Source organism: Martes martes (genome assembly GCF_963455335.1).
Source record: "Martes martes genome assembly, chromosome: 1".
Taxonomy (NCBI): domain Eukaryota; kingdom Metazoa; phylum Chordata; class Mammalia; order Carnivora; family Mustelidae; genus Martes; species Martes martes.
Genome location: NC_137888.1, coordinates 202,516,739 through 202,531,903, shown reverse-complemented (window position 1 = coordinate 202,531,903; position 15,165 = coordinate 202,516,739). Strand labels below are relative to the sequence as shown.

Below are 15,165 nucleotides of genomic sequence, written 5' to 3'. Positions count from 1 at the left end.
GTCTCCATCTGGGCCAAGGACCGCCCACAGGGCAGCATCGAGGAGCAGGGGACGATCTGGAGGGGTGGGGGTGGAGAGCATTCGCACCCAGCGCACATACACTGCGCATGTGACTGAACTGAGGCCTGAGTACTTCCTACCTCCCTGGCCACCTACAGGCCTCCCTGGGATATTGCCTTTGAGCTCTGATGCCCCTGGTGATGGTTGTCACCTCAGTTTTCCCTGGGCGCCACGGGGGCTTGGGAGACACCGCTGTGCCTCCCAGAGAACCATACGGTGGTTGTCTGAGGGGTGGGAGTCTGTACATCTGCTGTTCACGGGCCCTGGTCTCCAGGGGACCCCCTCTCAGCAAAAGGCCTGGGAGGACAGTGCCCAGAACCCTCCCTTCTGAGCCTCGGTTCCCACATGTCCCTCCCAAAGTGGCCACAGCAGACACAGATTGGTGGTGGTGGGGGGGGGCTCCCACAGTGAATACGTTTATTGACAAGAGGGGGGCTGGGCTGGGCTTCCAGCCTCTGCTTCTGGCCAGAACAGGTGAGAGAGCTTGAGGAGGGGCGCCCAGTAGGGAGGGCAGCACATGTTGCTGTCCCCTGGCTCGGGAACCGGTCTCATGCGCTGGGAGCATACTGTAGCACCAGCCGGTCAAAGTCGTTCTCCTTCAACGTGGTGGGGGAAGGGGGAGAAACGGAGAGAACATGAGTCAGGACCCCAGTCACCCGCCTTCCCTGGCCCTGCCTGGGGTGTCTGGGGACCTGGGACAGACAGTCTGCCTGGGCTCACCTTGGCCTGGTACTCCTTGATGAAAGGGTGGGACCGGTGTGCGTCCTTCAGCTGGGACAGGTAGCGGTTTGTCACCTGTAGGGGACAGGAGGCCAGGTGAGCTGAACGGGGGTGGGGGGGGCCCAGGTGCTGCTCACATACAGGGCAAGGGGAGAGGTGGGAGGGTGGGGGAGCTTCCCAGCTTCCCAGCTGACCCCAAGCAAGAGCTTCCATCTCCCATCACCTCCATCACTCCACCCAGAAATCTGGCTGATGATGGGACCCTCAGGGTTGGGGCAGAAAGAGGGGACCAGTGGCACAGAGCCTCTGCTCAGCACACAGTGGAAGGATGTGCCGCGGGGCTCCGTGAGTGGGTTGGGAGGGACCCAGGCCCAAAGAGGGGGCGGAGGGCAGGTCAGGGGGAACAAGGCTGGGAGGGGAGGTGGGTTTGTTCTGCACACACTGTGCAGAGAATCCCCAGACATCTTGGTGCTAAAACCTGTACCCCAGACAGAGCCCTTGCTGCCAGCCTCGCCCCCCCTCCCTCAGGCCCACACTGACTATATGGGGCGGGGGCAGCTGTCTCCCCGAGCCTAAGGGTCCAGTGCCATCTCCGGGGTGAGTGGGAGAGTTGCTCTGTCTGCTATACTACGCTAGCCCCGAGGCCACCCGGGGGCCCTGCTACGGGGATGGGTGCCAGATGGCCAGGAAGCCCTGGGGTGGGTCCCTGGCCAAGTGGGCCAGTCAGCCACCTAAACAGCCGGGCCCCCAAGTTCTCCCTCCCTCCCTGCCCTCAGACAACACGGGCCCACAGGGATGGCTCCCCTGGGTCCCTCTTCTCTGTTCTTCTGCTCAGCGTCCTCCCAGAGGTGGCACAGGTCGGGGGCTCAGCTCGGCTGGCCCTGGCTTGGACACGCTCTGAGACACGGCCCATTAGTTCACACAGCCCACGGGAGCAGCCGGCCTAAGCCTCAGCACCTGAAACACCAACTTCGTAGCGACCCTCGTGCTGATGGCAACTGCACCTGCCTCGCCGCCAAAGGAGTGGCTTTCTGCCGGAGACCCTGAGCTTCGTCCGGGGCTGGGGCCACACCGCAGAGACCTGCCCACCGCAAGCTGCTGCCGTGGAGGCCAGAAAACCTCCCTGCGCCAGGGGGCCCTACCTCAGGGGGCTTGCCCAGGTGCTGCGACAGGACGACGAGGTTGATCAGTGTCTCTGGGTGGCCACTGTCCTGGAAACACAGGAGACGCCAGGTGAGCGGGGTCAGCTCGCCCAGGCCCCCAACTCGGCCTGTCCACCCCCATCTCTGGTGGGAAACCAGCTCCCGTTGACCCAGGGTAAAGACAGGACCCACACAAGGTCACAGCCTCAGAGCTGCAGCAGGGGGCAGGGCTGGGGGACCCAAAGCACGCCCACTGGCCACTCCGCAAGGCCATGACCTCAGGGCCCCTTTTCTGCCTGGGAGGCAGCGTGGTGGCAAGGGGGGAGCCCCAGCCCTCACCCGTCTTCCCGCCTCCCCGCAGCAGCAACTTCCCCTCAGCTCGATGTCTCATCTGTGGGCCAGGATGAGACCAAGCCCCCTTGCTGGTGGCAGTCTTTGAGGAGTAATTTATCACACCGATGTCAAAGGAACAGAGCTCAGCCCCAGGTGGCCTGCACACCATCACAGGCAAGCTGTCCCCCTCACTGCAAGTATGAGATCTGAGACCATGGGGCAGACCCCACCTGCCCCTCCAGCTCTCTAGGGGCCTTGGCAAGAAGCTGCCGGGAAACTACCAGAACATCCAAGCGGGTGACCTCGCCCCGCCCACCCACATGGGGAACTGAAGCACAGGGAATGCAGGGAACTGGCCCTGGACCCCCTGGGGCAGGAAGCCAAGACCACCGCAGGGAGCCCTGACCACGCACCTGGAACAGAGACACAGCAACCTGGACGCGAGGTGTCGTAGGTTCGAGGGACTGCATAGACCCCAGCCTCCTGCATGGACCTGGCTCTGCTCCACTGCTGCCCCTCTCCGGGGCGACTCAACTCCCCCCCACCTTAGTCTCCTCTTGGAGGTTGTCAAGAGGGTCAATGGCACGTGCCCATGGAAGCAAAACGAGGGGAACGCCAGAAGAATGGGAAAGACAGCGGAAAGCAGGGGGTGGCCCAAGGCACCGGGACAAGGGAGGCCGTGGCATGGCAGGGAGAGGAGGGGGTCAGGGCCACAGGCAGCAACCTGCCCCAGGTGGGATCTCAGAGAATGAGGACAGATGGGTGTCATTTCACTGGGGACCCTGCTGCCTTCTCCTTCTGGGGCAGAGACAGCCCACCAGGCCAGACATTCCTGACTGCACCCAGCAGTCCAGCTAAGGTCCAAGCCTGTCAGAGAGGCACAGCGGCCAGCACAGACACAGGCGCCCTGGCAGGCCGAGGCAGCTCCACGCGGGCAGCCCAAGGAGCACCCGATCTGCAAACAACCTCCTGATGGTAAGTCAACCCCTTGCACAGGTACGGGAGAGAAAGCTTCCTACTGGTGTCCTCTTCTCGTTACATCAAAAAACGTTTTCCAAAAACAGAAAAAACTTTGACGTTTCCTCTGATTATAAAAATAACATACAAGACCTCATGCGTCAGTCGGGGGAAGGCAATGGGGGCTGCCCTGCCAGGGCCTCACAAGTGGTCCCTCTTCTAGACCCGAAAGGCCCAGGCAGCGCCTCCCATTGGCAGCCTGCTCTCCCCTTGGTAATGAATGGCGGGCATCTCTTCCAAGTACCAGCTCAGGGGAGAAGTCACATCAAGAGGCCCCCAGACCAGGCAGCCAAGACCTTTTTGCTCAGCTCAGGCCTGCTGAAGACCAAACCGATGGGATCCTCCCATTTCCGAAAAAGGCCACAATCAACATTTCTATTTACAAACCGAATCTTAGCTGACGTGCTATTAAAATAAATTCCCACGTCACGTGCCAGGCCCGAGGGGTCTCCCTCTGCCCAGTATGCCTCTGTAGCAAGCCCTGCGTCCCCTGCCACCCCCACCGGGAGCTGCCGTGTGGGCTGGGCCTGCCGTACCTTGTCCAGAGCCTCCTGGAGCACGCCTTCAGCAGCCTCCCATCGGCCCTGGGCCATGTGGCAGGCCGCCTGCCCATTGAGCAGCAGCAGGGTGGACGAGCACTTGTCAGCCATTTCCTGAAAGATGTAGTACGCGTCCTGCAGCTTCTCGCCACCCTGCGGGGACAGTTTCAACATCACCGGTTTGTCACCCTGCTCCCCAGCCCTGCCACCGCCTGCTCCTGCACACAGCAGGGTGACGCCAGCTGGCACTTCGCGGAAGTGATGCCAGCGTGGCCAGTGCCCGGCAGGCCGTCCCTGGACCCCTCTCTGTCACCGACAGTCTGGGTTCAGAATGAAAGGTTCTGTCTGCGTGCTAGAGATGCAGCATCACTTACAGGGGAGCCTGAGACCAAGATGGGCTTGTGAAAAAACGCAGAGCTAGTGAACAGTGGGCAGGGCTCCCCCCGCTAAGCTGCAGGGACTAGAAAACAGCTTGGGTGAGGCTCAGCCCCCCAAGGCCAGTGCAGGCGCATGCAGATGGGGAACACATTTTAAGCAGCCATACAAAAAAAAAAAGGACAAGAAAAAGAAAAGCTTAGAGGAAACCCAGTGCCAGAAGCCAGAAAAGGGGCCACTGCTGGCGGACAGGAGGGGCAAAGCATGGGGGAGATAGGGGCTGGGCGCAAGGGAAGGTGCCCGGGAGACACTGGCCACTACCCAGTGCCAGGAGCCCAGGCAGCAAGCTGAGTGGGAGCCAAGCCCAGGGTCAGCCCTGGGAGGCTGCACTGCCAGGCAGGCCCACTTGGTCCATCAAGTCTGGTCCCAGAGCCCCCCAGCTCATTTGCTCTGGCTCTGGCCAAGATGCTCGGCTATGAAGACCCGGGAATGGGGCTGCAGCTGAGCAAGGTGCGAAATGTGCCAGGGCGCACTGTGCTGGGGGTTCCCCTAGGGGACGGGCCCTGGACCCAAACGAAGGAGCAGGTCCAGTGTGTCCACAGAAGCCTGCACCAGCACTCTCCCCCAGGGAGTGGCCAGCACTGGATCCAGGGGGCGCCTCCCACCTCCTGGGTCTCTGATGTTCCCTCATTCCCCCGGCAAGGCCCAGGGGCTCACCACAGCCAGATTGACCCACGCGGTGGCCAGCTGGGTAAGGGTAGCGTCCTCGTCCTGGTCCTGCATTTTCTTCAGCTCCTTCCTGGAGACAGAGGAGAAGGGTAGGAGGGAGCCCTCCACGTTCTGCTCATGGGACACATACTGGTGCCGGTTCACAGCCCTGACCTGGCTGCCCCCACTGCACACTTCGGAAGCCCACCCCAACTCTGCAGGCCCCACCCTTCACGTCACAGAAGGAAACTGAGACAAGGACAGCACCACCCCTCATCCCAGGCAACACCCTGCAGGGAAGGGCAGGCAAACCAACAGTGTGTCACCCCCATGGGCTAGAATGAAGTGACTGGAGAAGCGATTGTACTCCTCCTGATGCTCTGGGCCTTCAGAAAGGGCCCAGGGAGGGTCCCCAAGCTGAGTGCCCCCTAGCGGGCAGAGGCGTGGCTTCTGGGGAGCATGGCGTCCTGCTGCTCTGACAGCTGCTGCTCTGACAGTCCTGACACCGGGGGCCCCAGCCTGGGAGCCGAAGCTGGGGATGTGTGGGAGAGACGTACCGGGCGAGGTCCAGGCGGTCCAACTTCAGCAGGATCTGCACGGTCATGGCCATGCTGTGGGACAGACAGGCAGTCAGCCGGCACCCTCACCACTCTGCTGCTCATCGGGGCTCACTCTTTGTGGGCGCCACCTCCGGGAACATTCCTAGGAGTCCCTGGGCCGCCAGCCCTGCCTGGCCGGGGGCGATGCTGAGCTGCACTGGACTGTCCCAGGTTCTACGTGCCGGGCCAAGCCTCTCAGAGTTTCCCGGGGCCCTGGCTCCCCCATTTCACCACTGAGCACGTGTGGGGCCGGAGTTTTCATCAAGTCCCAAGTCATCCCACTCTGACTACCCTGAGACTGGGCACCATATCTGTGCCCCAATCCTGGTACGAGAGGGACACTGGCCACTGCCCAGTGGCAGGAGCCCAGGAAGCGAGCTGAGCAGCCAGACCCAGGGTCAGCCCCCAGGGAAGGCTGTGGGTCCAGTTACAGCGGGGCTGAGGGGCTGCTAGAGGCAGGTGCTCACGCCCTCCGGGGCCCACACCTATGGCTTCCCTCTCTGCCTAAGAGCTGTGGCCACTGCTGATGTATGAGTCACTCACTCCCTCATCTCCCCGCCCAGAGCAACGGTGTAGGAGTCTGGAAAACAGTTACAGAGTCTGCGGCTTTGTAAGCTGTGCGCTAGACCTATTTCTAAGCCGCCACAAATCCCTTTCTGGATAGAGGGGGGGCCAGAAACAGACACAAAAATGAACCTGTGGGGACCAACCAACCAAGGGACAACAGGCACCCAGAGAATTCACAGGGGAGGGCAGTTGCACCCTCTGGGCCGGAGCCTGGAAATGGCGCCCTAGATGAAGCACTGGCCCAGAGTCACCTCCTAGGGCGGGGGGTGGCACCCGTGGCATGCTGCCAGCTCTGGAGTGCCCTGAATGGGGGCCGGCATCAGGGGAGGGCCCGGGGGGATGCGGGGAGGACACGGAAAGGCCAGGGCCCAGGAACACAAGGCTCCGTGGTGGGGGTGGGGGTACAGAAACCATGGGCAGAACAAAGGTGCTTTCTCCTCTGCCATCGGGAACAGAGGGTTTCCAGCCCTGGGAGCCGTGTCCTTGGGAACAGCAGCCCAGCCGTGCAGAAAGGAGTGTCTCCTGGACCAAGAACGGGAGCTGCAGCCTGAATGGGAAGCCTGGGCCCCACCGGTCTCTTCCAACAGCCCCCCACTGTTCCCATGACAACGGCCAATGAGGCCTTGAGCAGCCTGGAGACCAGAGGGGCCGCTCAGGCCTCCAGGCCTTCCCGCTGGAACAGGGAGCACACTCACCACTCCAGGCTGTCCCCCTGGTGCAGGGCACGCAGGGCTGCATCCGGGTTCTGGTCGTGGAAGTAGATGGAGGCAGCCATCAGCAGGAAGGTGGTGTTGGTCACGTCCACACTCCGACTCATCTCTCGGTCCAGCTCGGCCACAATGGAGTCCCTGCGAGACAAGGCTGCTGAAGGCCTGCAGCCAGGGGTGGGCGGCAGCCTCGCCCCTGTGGGAGCAGACAGGTCCAGAGAGGGTGGGTCACGCCCCCAGGGGAACACAGCAGCTGCAGGCAGAACGGGCCCCTCGTGGGATGCCTGGGTGGCTCAGTTGGTTAAGTACATGCCTTTGGCTCGGGTCATGATCTCCAGGTCCTGGGATTGAGCCCCGTGTTGGGCTCCCAGCTCAGCAGGAGTCTGCTTCTCCCCCTGCTTGTGCGCTCTCTCTCAAATGAATAAATAAAATCTTAAAAAAAAAAAAAATAGAACAGGCCCAGCTGTTGCCATTGAGCCCCACTGGGCACCAGCTTCACCGCCTTTCCACATGGTACTTCTTGCCCTTACGCAGAGAGACTGAGGCTGGGTGCTTTCAGGCCTCATGAGGAGGTGGGGGGCAGGAGGGGCCATGTGCACAGAGCAGCACAGACGACTGCTAGGCCTACAGACCTCCTGGCCCTCAGGGACAGGGGGCTGTAGTGTCCACACCACCCTAGATGTGGAGGGACAGACTGACTTGCCAGGATTGCCTCTCTGGGGACAGGAAACCACACAGATAACTCTCACTCTGGTGACATCGCCGCCTTCTGCTGCAATGGGCAGCTGCGATGGCCAGCTGCTCCGGGCAGGCAGGCCACGTGTGGGCTGGTGGCCGGGCTGGAGCCAGGGCTCTGCCAACAATCAGCCGGGTCCCCCACAGACCATAGGACACCCGAACCATGATCTGCTTAACTAGAAAACAGAGCCCAAACCCCTTGTTTCAAAAGGCTGCTGAGCAGTTGACAGAAGGGAAGAAGAGCCCAGCCCTGACCAAAACTGCTGTTCAGGGTCCACGGGATCCCCAGAAATGTGTGCATGTCACGTGGGCTGCTCGGGGGCCACTGGCCAGAATCTGCATCTAAGGCCCTGGAGGATGGGGACATACCTGTCACTGTCCTTGTGACCAAGGTGCCTCAAGGACAAATGACTTCAAACCTGAAACTATCTCCCACTCCGCACACCCGGAGCGTGTGCAGGGCGTGACACAGGGTAGGCACAGGAACCTTCGCAGCCGCCCCACGATGTTCCCTGCCTGGTTTGTGGCACCAGGACTAGACACGCCGCCTGCTGTTGCTGACGTGATGGGAGCATCATATGGTGTTACTTTAACACGACACCGGTCACCTGCAGGTTCTGGGACTTTCTCCACAGCCTGCTTGCCGCGCTGGCTGTGGGGATGCCAGGACGGACGCACCCTGAACCCCTCCACCTTCCTGAGCTCCTGCCCCACGGCAGCCCCGGCTCCTACAAGGTCCCTGTGTCCCCTCCTCTTCCAAAAGGAGAACAGGGCTTGTCACCTTGGCTCGTGAAGTGTGGGGAGGGAGAAAGGACAGCCTCAGGAGCCTGCCAGCCTTGGCGTCCTGGGGCTGCTGTCACAAAGCCCCACAGACCCAGAAGATGCAAACAACGGGAACAGACTCTCTCAAAGAGAATTCTAGAAGGCAGAAGTCCGATATCCAAGTGTGGGCAGGGAAGGTTCCTTCTGAGGTCCCCAAAGGTGAATCCATCCCAAGCCTCTCTCCTGGCTTCAACTAGCTGCCCACAGTCCTTGGCACCCCTTGGCTTCTGCGTCACCCCGATTCTGCCTCCATCTTCACGCATGCCTTCCCTCTGTACCTTCTCTGTCTTTTCTCATCTGTCTCTAAGGAGAACACCAGTCCCGGATTCAGGGTCCACCCTACATCCAAGATGATCTCAAGATCCTTAACTAACTACATTTGCAAAGACCTCATCTCCAATGATGCTGCATTTATGGGTTCTGGGGATCAGAACCTGGGGGCCCCCATTCAGCTGTCACTGCTGACAAGTAAATTCCCCCCAGTCTCAAGCTTCAAGGGCCAAGGACCCCAATCAGGAGACAGGGCACAGAATGCTGCCCTTCGTCAGGGCAGCGGCCGGGGGTCACAGCAGGCAGTCTCACCCACACCTGGGACCCAAAGAAAGCCTCGGTGGCCCATGAGAGTAGCATAGTATCAACAAGGTCATGATCGAGTCCAGGTATCTAAAAAGTTCCACTAGGCCTTTCTGTGAGGCTCCTTGCTACCAAGAGGGATGCTCCAGGGTGGTGGTGGGGTCTCCGGGCTGGGCAGGTGGGCAGGGGAAGACCCACAGAATGGAGCGTCTCCCAGTCATGGGCTAGGCTGCTGCCCTACCCCAGGCACCCTGTGGGGAGGATATTTGAATGTAAAACTTCCTAACCCCAGGGGGCCTCAGGACCAGCCATTCCTGGGCTGGGGAGACAGCACAGAGGACCATGGAGCCTGCCGGGTCATGCTGGTGCTCCAGGCCTGGGCGGACACAGAGCCCATAAGCAGAGCCCATAAGCACCGGGGCAAGTATCCCAGCCAGCAACACAATGAATGGCTCACACAAATGCCCCAGCAGGGCAGGAATGCCCTGAGGGTCGGGAAGCTGAGAAGGGGGCGGGGAAAGATGCCCACCCAGCCCTCCCATCCTCACCTCTGGGTGTCGTTGGCCAGGTACTCAGCAAACATACGCACGGCCTGGAGCTCAGGGGCCGAGGAGGGCTTGATCTCATCCAGGACCACACCATACTTCCTCTGCAGTCAGGATAAGCATGCTGTCAGCTTGGCCTGCTCTCCCCTGTGGGGCTCAGACCTCAGCCCCCAGGAACACACAAGAGCTTTTTAGGGCTCTAGGAGCACTCTGGCAGAGCCCCAAACCCTGGAACCAGTGGCTGCCCCCAGCACCCACTGCCTGCAGGGGCCCCTCAGCCTGCCAGGGCCAGCCCTGCCACAAGACCTGCTGCGAGCCAGCACGGCATCACCTGCCACCTGTCAGGCCACAATGCCCACCACTCTAGCTGGAGACCCCAGGGCTGAAGTGAAGGGTGAGGGCCCTGCCAGCTCCAGGTGGAAGGCATCACCCCGGGGCAGGGGGTCTAGGCATCAGGACACACACCCCCTCCCTGCTGATGCTCGGAACCAGTGGTGGTGCTCACTGCTGGGAGGGGAACTGGAGTCAGGAGCCCATTTTCACCACATTCCTTCCTAGGTGGTTTTGATGTTTTTGCTGCCACCTACAGGTGTCCTTTTGTATGTATACATTCACACGCATACATCGCAAGGAGATCCCGAAGTACACCAGAGCAGCCCCTCTGCTGGGGGCCACATACACTGTTCACGGTAAGGGCAGGGCACGGCAGCGGGGTGGGGAGGGTTGGTCAATGAGAGGGTTGGGGTCCCATCAGGCTCCAGAACACTCCACAGAGGGAAAGACGTGAACAGAAACCAGGAAGCCACCCAGGGCCTGATGTGAGGTGGAGGCAGCCTCGGAGCCATGTGCCCAGGACAGATCACGGTCCAAGGCTGAAGCTGGGGAGGAGAGGCAGGTGGGAGGCCAGCTGCCAGTGGGCCTTGGTGGGGGAGGCCAGGGCAGGGCACAGCTCGGTCTGTCTACACCATCTGGACTGCCTGCACGGCCAGTGCAAGAAGAAAAGCTGCCTGTGGACTGCGGGTGGGTACACAGGATTCTCTTTAGTATCTACTTGTTTATTCTGAAAACCTAAAACTGCACTAAACAAACAGAACCTATTGATTACATTTAAAAAAGGGGGGGGGAGAAATCCCTATAATGGTTGTTGGGCTTGGTGAGTCTACAACCTCGGGAACACAGCCACCACTTGTGGAGGCCACAGTTGCTGCTCAAGGTCCTGGACTCTGCCCTCCTCTGTCTGTCGTCCCCACCCCTGCCCCGCCCAGCACTCTGTTCCTTTATTCTCCTGTCCCCACGGCCTTGGAGGTCACAGGCCCACACTCACCTGTGCAAGGTATGCTCTGTAGAGGAAGACGTCCCTTTCCACATCTCTCTCTGGGCTTGAGGGCTGCAGAGAGAGAGGGAGACCGGTCAGGATGCCCAGAGCCATGTGTCAGACCTGTCCTCAGGGGAGGCCAGGAGCAGGCTGCTTCCCCAGTGGCTGCCGGGCCTACATCCCAGCCCTGATCTTGTCCCAGACCATCACCACCCCAGGAAAGGGGCTCGATCCTTACCCGCATCCACCAAGTGAAGAAAGTGGGGCACCCACTCCAGCTGCATGGCAAGGGGCCAGGCTGGAGCCCACACCTTTAACCACTGGACATGTGGCCACTAGTACTGACAGGTGCCCTCAGAATGCGATAGGTCAAAACAGAAACTGCTCAATGGTGTGGGTGGTCCAGGATGTTGGGGGGAAATGCCCCAGTGCCTGGGTTTATAAAAGTAGAGAAAACAGGGGCACCTGTGTGGCTCAGTTGGTTAAGTGTCTGCCTTCGGCTCAGGTTGTGATCCCAGGGTCCTGGGATTGAGCCTCGCATCAGGCTCTCTGCTCACCAGGGACCCTGCTTCCCTTCCTCTCTCTGCCTGCCTCTCTGCCTTCTTGTGGTCTCTGTCTGTCAAATAAGTAAATAAAATCTTAAAAAAAAAAAAAAAAGAAAAAAGAAGTCTGGCAGGATTCCCACTCAGAGGCCGATGATTGATTCTGAAGAACCGATGGGACCCAGGAGACGTGCAAAAAGGACTTTACTTGTGGTAACAAATACTTCCATGCAACCTGTTATTGTCCTGTTTTTGTTCCAAAACACTTTTTAATCATGGAAAACGGAAGAGACAAAGGTCTGCCTCACCAGAGGAGAGCTCTGCGGGGCTGCCCAGGGAACAGTGACATCTGCATCCAGCCTGGGCCCCACTGCCTCAGAGCCAGGGAGACCTGGGGAGGGGATTTCACACTGCTCATTCGGGGACGTGGAAGCACCCTGAGCCCTGGCCAGGCCACGAGGCTATGGGGGACACCGACCAGAGCCAGGAAAAGAGGAAGGCTCGTAAGGACTCGGGCAGAAGCTGTGTGGTGAGTGCTGGGCCGATCTCCAGATCCGAGAAAACAGGAATGGCATCTTTCTGAGCAAATGCTTCCCTGTGGCTTGGGGAGAGCTCACCAGAATTACCTGAGAACAAAGTCAGGAGGCCCACACCCACCAGCGCCAGCAGACCCGAGTGGCCCCCGACTGCCCCCAGGCAGCTCCGAGGTGCAGCCAGTCCTGAGGACAGCGTTGGGTAGTGATGGGATGAGGGCCGCCGTCAGGATGGCCTCACTAGACCTACAGCTCCTTGAGGCCTCCTGCACTGCTTCGTCCCCAATGCCTACCATCTTGTGGGCACTTAAGAAATGTCTGACAAGTGAGGATACGTCACGATGGTGACACAGCACTACATCTAACCGAGGGCAATGACACCCCAGGTGTCGCACATGGGGTCATCTCAGCTCGGGTCTGTCAGAGATTGCTGGGGCCACTGTAATGAACTACCATAAACTGGGTGGTGGGAAAGAGCAGAAAATTATCCTCTCACAGTCCCGTAAGCTAGCAGCTCGAAATCAAGGTGTCAGCAGGACCACACTCCCACCAAAGGCTCCATGGGAGGATCCTTCCCGGCCTCTTCCAGCTTCTGGTGGCTCCAAGCATTCATTGGGTTGTAGTCCCCTCGCCCCCGATCTCTGCCTCCATCTTCTCTGTCTGCCTCAAACCTCTCTTTGCCTTTCTCTTAGAAGGCATTTCTTTTTTTTTCTTTTTAAAGATTTTATTTATTTATTTGACAGAGAGAGTGAGAGACCCAAGCAGGCAGAGAGAGAGGGGGAAGCAGGCTCCCCGCTGAGCAGAGGGCCCGATGTGAGGCTCCATTCCAAGACCCTGAGATCATGACCTGAGCCAAAGGCAGAGGTTTAACCCACTGAGCCACCCAGGCGCCCCTCTTAGAAGGCATTTCTCATTGGATTTAGGGCCTATCTGAAATCCTGGCTGACTGCATCCAGATAGCTTTTACTGAATTCTATCTGCAATGATCCTCTTGCCAAATAAGTCATGTTCCCAGGTTCCGGGTGAACATATCTTTCGGGGACACCGTTCAACCCAGTACAGGCTGCCCAAGAGGGTTCAGGTAGCCCGTGGACCAAAATTAAATGGCACTGAATGGCTCAGTGGGGACAGTATGCTCATTCTGGATGCATCAGGGTCAAAGACATGGTTTTGCGCCAGTGCATGTTTCCCATGTCACCAAAGAGGGAACAGTTCCCCCGGCTCAGAGACTGGGTTGCAGTGTGCCTCCACCTCTGGCAACTGCCAATCTGATTTCTGTGACTGCTTCCAGTCCCTGAGTACAGCAGGGCATGTGGGTTCTCCCTTTCAGCAGAGACGGAAAGTCTGAGCAATACGACAGGAGAAGACTTGCGCCCTTAAGCACTCAAGTTATTATACATTCACTCGCTTCTTTATCCATCTGATGTCCCCAGGACACAAGGCTATGTGAAAATTAATAAAAAGAAAACTCATTGAAAATAGAATCAGGCGCCCAGAAGGGGGAGCTCTCAAGCCACGACACTCCAGGTCCATGACAGACCCCAACAGAAGGGAGGTACCATGAATTCCCCACAGGAGAATGAAAGATCGTCTCCTTGCCTGGCAACTGGCTAGCCAAGGAGACTGTCACAACTCAGGCAATGAGAAGCCACTGGACTCTGAGCTCCCAGTTTACTCCAATGGGTTTTTTTGTCTATAACTGCCCCTCTCAATTCCCTTTCCCCTGCGAAAGAGCAGTCCTGTCTGTTCTCTGGACTTGCCTACGGTTTTGCCATAGGTTACAGATCCCAAGATGCAATTATCTGTTAATCCCCAATAAACCCATTTTCCTAATAAAATAACTGGGTTTTCTTTTTAAGGTTAACAAGAAGGGCGGGCAAGACCCTGTCAATTTCACGGCTCTTAAAGAACCCCCAGTAGTTCACTCTCAAAAGTGTCAGTAACGTCCATGTCCCTCCCTAAAAGGTCCTGCTGAAGGACCTGCTGCCCCCTCTTGTCATCCACTGGCTGGGCCCTGCCTAGCAGGGCTATTTTCTAGCTCTCAAATGGCCAACCTCATTCCCATCACTGTCCATTACACCACCCCCTGACGTTTTGTTTATGTACTTGTTTATTGTCTCCCAGAGGAGCTTAAGGTTTCCAAGAGACCTCAGTTTTATCTATTTTATCACTGCTTTGACACAGCACGAATATACTGGCTGGTCCACAGAGAAGTTCAATGAACGAATGAAGGAAGGAAAGAAAGAAACAAATGGGCAAACTGGAGGAGAAACAACCCAGCTCGTCGTGGAGCAGGGTAATGTCGAGAAAGCCATTTCTCTCCCGAGCAGCAGTGTCAGCATCGTAAAATGAGAACAAACAACAGTTTCTACTTCACAGGATTGAGGGTATGGTGGCATAAGTGGGCTCTCCCCAAGTGACAGATACTACTATTATTACCACAGAGGCATAAACACCTTCCTTACTCAATTACCTTCCACGGCGCAGAACGAACTCTGAGTGAGAAGTATCAAATCTGTCACAGCTTTGAGTTTTGTCAAAAAGGGCAGGGTAACTAACTCCTCACAGTGCTCTGAAGAGATACACTGGGGGGCAGAGAAGAAGGAAGATTTTAAAAATAAGAGAGGGACGCCTGGGTGGCTCACTTGATTAAGCGGCTGCCTTCGGCTCGGGTCACGATCCCAGGGTCCTGGGATCGAGTCCCACATTGGGCTCCTTGCTCAGCAGGGAGCCTGCTTCTCCTTCTGCCTCTGCCTGCCTCTCTGTCTGCCTGTGCTCACTCTCTCTCTGACAAATAAATAAATAAAATCTTAAAAAAAATTTATAAAAATAAGAGAGAGACCAGTGGCCACCTGGAAGCGTCTTTCGCCACCACCATCCCCTCGCCCCCGAGCGGTCGCACCTTCACCCGCTGCGCCTCGTTAATGCACTGCTGGTAGCTGCCAATGTAGAAGGCATTCTTCACGTCGAACAGCTCGTCCACTTCTCCGGAGCCGCCGGAGGCAGGGCCGGGAGCCGGAGGCGCCATACCGCTGTGGTCCCAGTCGCTCCTCTTCCGGAGGGACACGTCGGCCGGAAGCAGAGAGTCACCGCAAGGCACGCTGGGGATTGTAGTTTACTCTTTTCTACCTGATGATGAACCAAAGGGAGTTAAAGGACGGGAATCGCAAGGACGGCTCGCAGGGCATTCGGGAATTGTAGTTTGATTTTGTCGCGCGAGCCAATGGAAATCGGGGAAACATGGTAAGCCTGTGGTCGAGGCTGGGAATGGCCTAGTGAGCTAGAGGTGGGTGGGACCACGCAACTAGCGATCCAGTAAACGGGAGCGGC

The 15,165-nt window shown here is 58.4% G+C and overlaps 1 protein-coding gene across 1 annotated transcript; it reads right to left on the bottom strand.

Annotated features, from left to right (window-relative positions):
- Positions 1-439: 439 nt before the first annotated feature.
- On the bottom strand, positions 440-15,052 carry COPE (COPI coat complex subunit epsilon). The gene is made up of 10 exons (XM_080810763.1): positions 14,738-15,052; positions 10,770-10,832; positions 9,449-9,549; positions 6,756-6,908; positions 5,452-5,505; positions 4,904-4,985; positions 3,809-3,964; positions 1,923-1,991; positions 781-855; positions 440-656 (listed from the first exon to the last, which is right to left on the bottom strand). Exons 1-10 carry the CDS (start codon positions 14,861-14,863, stop codon positions 609-611), a joined length of 927 nt encoding a protein of 308 aa, XP_080666889.1. The 5' UTR covers positions 14,864-15,052; the 3' UTR covers positions 440-608.
- Positions 15,053-15,165: the final 113 nt, after the last annotated feature.

Bases quoted from the DNA above. Each gene is read 5' to 3' on its own strand.
- COPE (XM_080810763.1), bottom strand. From the start codon at position 14,863: ATGGCGCCTCCGGCTCCCGGCCCTGCCTCCGGCGGCTCCGGAGAAGTG. The intron at 4,986-5,451 runs GTACGTCTCTCC...CTCTGTCTCCAG, and splicing joins GACCGCCTGGACCTCGCCCG to GAAGGAGCTGAAGAAAATGC. The intron at 856-1,922 runs GTAGGGCCCCCT...TGTCCCCTACAG, and splicing joins ACCTGGGCAAGCCCCCTGAG to GTGACAAACCGCTACCTGTC.